Source organism: Nicotiana attenuata, unplaced genomic scaffold (genome assembly GCF_001879085.1).
Source record: "Nicotiana attenuata strain UT unplaced genomic scaffold, NIATTr2, whole genome shotgun sequence".
NCBI classification, from domain to species: domain Eukaryota; kingdom Viridiplantae; phylum Streptophyta; class Magnoliopsida; order Solanales; family Solanaceae; genus Nicotiana; species Nicotiana attenuata.
This window is the reverse complement of record NW_017670536.1, coordinates 527,553-532,318: the sequence shown is the minus strand read 5'-3', so window position 1 is coordinate 532,318 and position 4,766 is coordinate 527,553. Positions and strand designations below refer to the sequence as shown.

General features: G+C 34.6%; 1 protein-coding gene across 1 annotated transcript; it reads left to right on the top strand.

Moving 5' to 3' along the window:
- Positions 1 to 708: 708 nt before the first annotated feature.
- On the top strand, positions 709 to 2,364 carry LOC109240679. Its single transcript, XM_019407345.1, has one exon. The coding sequence runs from the start codon at positions 880 to 882 to the stop codon at positions 2,038 to 2,040; it is 1,161 nt and encodes a 386-aa protein (XP_019262890.1). The 5' UTR covers positions 709 to 879; the 3' UTR covers positions 2,041 to 2,364.
- Positions 2,365 to 4,766: the final 2,402 nt, after the last annotated feature.

Below are 4,766 nucleotides of genomic sequence, written 5' to 3'. Positions count from 1 at the left end.
GGGAAACCTCCACTTATTTACGTTATAATTTAAAATTATTGTACTCATAAACAATACATACGCACACATTATATCACGAGCAGTGGCGGAAGCAGGATCTCGACGAAGAGGGTTCAAAATTTTTTTTTTTTAGCTAGTGGGAATTAAACCCATGACCTAATGTAGATTTTGAACACCCTTGACCACTAAACTACACTTTTGGATTGTGTTAAGGGTGTTCAAAACTTAATATATAGAGGTAAAAAAGAAATTTTGCCTTATATATATAATGTAATTTTTCGGCGAAGGGTATTCGGGTGAACACCCTTGCGCCCCCCTAAATCCACCCCTGATCACAAGACATTCCAACAAGTATTATCATAGATTGATAGTTATCCGTCGTCTTCAATCAGGGGTCTCGAGTTTGGAGTCTGAATATAGAGTTTATTTTGTTAGGGATCAATTTAGGACTTTCCAGCACCGAATGAGGTAAAAAATATATATGGATTAATTTTCTTTTTATTTTTATTTTGTTATATTGACTATTTGTAAGACTTGAATACTAGTTAGAAAAGTATATGGTATTACGCGTGAGGTGATTGTGGCTCCATATAATCAAACACCTTTGGCCAGTCTTCTCCAAACCCACCCAACCTCCCCACCCCCCCCTCCCCCACCCAAAACCCCAGCTGCTAAACCCCCCAAAATATACACTTCATTTTCTATTTTCAACATATATCTGTATTCTGTCCCCACACCCACCCCCCTTAAGTTGGACCCTTCTGCCATTGCTATTACCTCTTTCTCATATATATCCCTCATCTCCTTTCTCTCTTCTTTCAATCTCTTATACCTCAATATATCAGCTTTTTGCTTTTTTTCTTATTATTTCTTTCAACTATGGAAATTGTTGCTAAGTCCAAAAAACACCACCATTATTATTCACCTCTCCCTTCTTGTTTCCGCCGCCCTTTAGAGGTAGCTGCCGCCGCTACCGCTCGTCCTCTTCCGCCTCCGCCGCTGCCGCAGCCACCGGTTGCTGCTAATCCCAACCTCGCCACCTCCCTCTACCAAACCCACCTCGGCCTCTTTGCTCTCACTTGGTCTCGTAACCTCTTCGGCAGATCTTTTCACATCCATTTTCTCCTCAACGATTCTGATGGAGTTGGAGCTGACTGCAATAATAATTCAATCTCTTCTCCTCATTTATCTTCCACTAGTACTCCATCTTTCCACCTCAACATCAAACCCTTTATTTTCTGGAAAAAACATGGATCAAAAAAGCTCGACGGAGATAACAAGGTTGTTCATATCTTTTGGGATCTTTCTAAAGCTAAATTTGGATCTGGGCCTGAACCTATATCTGGATTTTACGTAGCTGTTATTGTTAACGGCGAAATGGTTCTTCTCGTCGGCGATTTAAACAAAGAAGCTTACGCTAAAACCCGAGCTCGAAAGCCGGAAAAGAAGCAGAATCAAAATCAAAATCCGAATCCAAACCAAAACCTGGTGCTGAGAAGGGAACACGTATGTGGAAACAAACTCTACAAAACAAAAGCAAATTTCGGTGGGAAAGAGAAAGAAATCTCAATTGATTGCAGGTTAGGAGAAGATCCAAGGCTATATTTCAGCGTAGATAACAAAAGGGTGTTACAAATCAAACACTTGAAATGGAAATTCAGAGGAAATGAAAGGATTGAAGTTGACGGAATTCCAGTTTTGGTTTCATGGGATGTGTACAACTGGTTATTTGATGATGACGAAGATGGGTATGCTCTGTTCATGTTCAAATTCGAAAAATCAAGTTACGAATACGTAGCTGCTGATGATTTCAACTTTAACAATGGAGTTCAATTGTGGTCTCAACAATCTTGTGGATTTGGGTTCGAGACGAAAATGATGAAAAAGGGTGTATTGAGAAGTTCAAGAAGTTCATCTTCTTCATCTTTATCTTCAGCATCTTCAACTTGTAGCTCTGTAATGGAATGGGCTAGTACTGAAGAAAATGAATTGAAAGGTCCTTCTGGATTTTCTTTGTTGGTTTATGCTTGGAAAAGCTGAGAAGGATTTGGTACTATACTAACTTTTTTGTTTTTCTTTAAATTTAACTAACTCATTTATTCATGTAATATAGCAAGAATAAATCAAGAAATTTAATACTAGGTGTATAGTATTAGGTCTTTAAATAGAATTTTCTAGCTGCTACTAACATTGAATGCAACTTAAGAATGTACTACTATTCTATTTTTGTCTTTATTTTTCTGATTGTTTTTTGAGTGAGAATGGTGAGTTTTTTTTTTTTTTAAAAAATTAATTCGAGTGGATCCAATGTAACAATGCTCTTTGAGAAAAACATAAAAGAAATATACATATTGTTCTTCTTCATTACTGTGTATCCTTTAGAGTTTTGCAGATTTCCAGTGCTATTATTTTTTTGTTTACATTAATTCCCTTCATTTGGATCCAATTGTTCATGATTTTTTGTGTTCTTTTGATTCTTCATTACACTTTTGTAAATGTTAGGCCTTAGTAGTGGAAAGTGTAATCGACCTTAGGGCCTTTACTTAATTGCACAAAATTCACTACGCTAATTTTTGTCACTTAAAAATCATTCAACTCAATCTAATGAACTAAATAAAGACCGAAATCTACCCCTTTGGCCATAAAAAAAATTCACGTTTTTTCTGAAATTAGTATTTGGCCGTAAAATTTTCAATTTTAACTTGAAGATGAATTTTGAAATTTTTCGAAAATTAAAATTATTTTCAAGATTTTCAATTCATATCACTCAAAAGAAATTAAAAAAAGCTCAAAATTATATTCATATCCAAACACAATTCTAATTCTCAAAAATTATTTTCGATTGAATTAATTTTTACTTTTTTTTGAATTTTTACAACGCCCACTTATGTACTTCCTAGTTTTTGCACCGAAAATACAACATAAGATGTCATCATAAACGTTAAATTTGACAAGTCAAAGTAATACAAGGATGGTCTTTGGTCATGTGGGTTTAGTTACTTTAGTATAATTAGAAAGGCCAAATACATATACTGATATACAGCATATTTAACTTGACATTATTTTTTATTTCGGTACTCTATTTCTATCTTGTTCCATTTTGGCCATCCAATTCTATTTTATATGTTCTATTTTGGCCCTCCAACTCTATTTCTTATGTTCCACTTTAAAACAAAAGTTGAAATCAGTGCAAAAAAAATATAGCGCATGTATATGCACAAATTTGAGGTGTAATAAATATCCAATTAAGTGTTGCCACCTGGTTTATTCATCCATGTCAAACGGATCAATACTAAAATACCTGAACCCGACCATATTTTTTGTGGGTTTATTTCATCTAAACTGGGCAGGTATGAAATTGGCAGATGAAAGCTATGGAATTTAGAGAATGAAGATGGGACAACAGTGGATAAAAAAATACGCTCAAGTTCGGGAAATTTAGTATTGACCCGTTTGACATTGATGAAAAATCAGGTGGCAACATTTAATTGGATATTTATTACACCTCAGATTTTTGTATTCACACTCGATATATTTTTTTGCATTGGTTTCAATTTTTGTATTAAAGTGGAACATAAGAAATAGAGTTGGAGGGCCACAATGAAACATATAAAATAGTATTAAGAGTTAAAATGAAATAAGATAGAGATAGAGCGTAAAAATAAAAAATTATAACAAGTTGAACCGGCTTTATATGTATTTGGCCAGTTAGAAATTTAGAATGCATTGGTTTTAGGAAGCAGCAGCTGGAAATATGCAGAGGCTGGTTTCCAGTAACATGTATTATGATGATGATGGATGATGCATTTCTCTGATATGAAATGTTGTGTGTTGGAATTGGAATTTGTTTATGAGTGTGTTCTTGAGATTGCTGTTTGCTTTTTTGGGACCCCCTCATTATGTTAGTACTACTAATATCTCTTCCCTTTACACTTTTTTCCTTCTTAATTTTTACTACAATATTAGATGATTGCACGGGAGTTGTGGAACTATGGTAAAGTTGTCTTCGTGTTCATGTGACCTATAAATTATGAGTTTGAGTCGTAGAAACAGTCACTAATATTCATATTAGGGTAAGATGTTTATATCACACCTCTTGCAATAGGACTGTTCCTTGAATCCTGCGTAAATACGAAATACTTTGTGCATGCATAAAACTTTGTGCGCTGAACTGTTTTTTTTTTTTTTTTTAAATTCTATGATTGAGATCCTACTAATTGATATAGTGTGAAGGTGTAAGATGTATAGGATGTGTGCTGTAGTGAGGGTAGATTGTGGTTGATAGCCTGGCATGGAGTTGTTTGTTTGGTTTTATGATTGAGATTGTAGGGAACAAGTGTTTGTAATTTGGAGGAAAAGATTCCTATAATTCCGACCACTACTACTATTTGGGATGCATGTGAAGCCAAGTTAACGGCCTGGCCTTGGTTGTCCTCCCTTTTACACTTTAAAAGAAAAATCTTGATTTTTTGTTTGTTTTGTTTTTGCTTTAACTAAGAGAATCCTATGCCAACTCTAATTGGTTGAATTAATTGGTGATTCCCGATGATTTTGACAGATTTCAGGTTCTCAATTTTCTAAAATATATTTCTAACCCCATCATTTCTAGGTTTGGACAAAACTCTCTTCCGTTTAAATCACCTATTCCTCCGTTCCAATTTATGTGAACATGTTTGACTGGGCACGAAATTTAAGAAAAAATGAAGATTTTTAAAATTTGTGATTCTAAACAAATCAAAAAGGGGCCCAGAATATTTGTGAGGTTA

Coding starts and splice junctions, on each gene's coding strand:
- LOC109240679 (XM_019407345.1), top strand. CDS start 880: ATGGAAATTGTTGCTAAGTCCAAAAAACACCACCATTATTATTCACCT.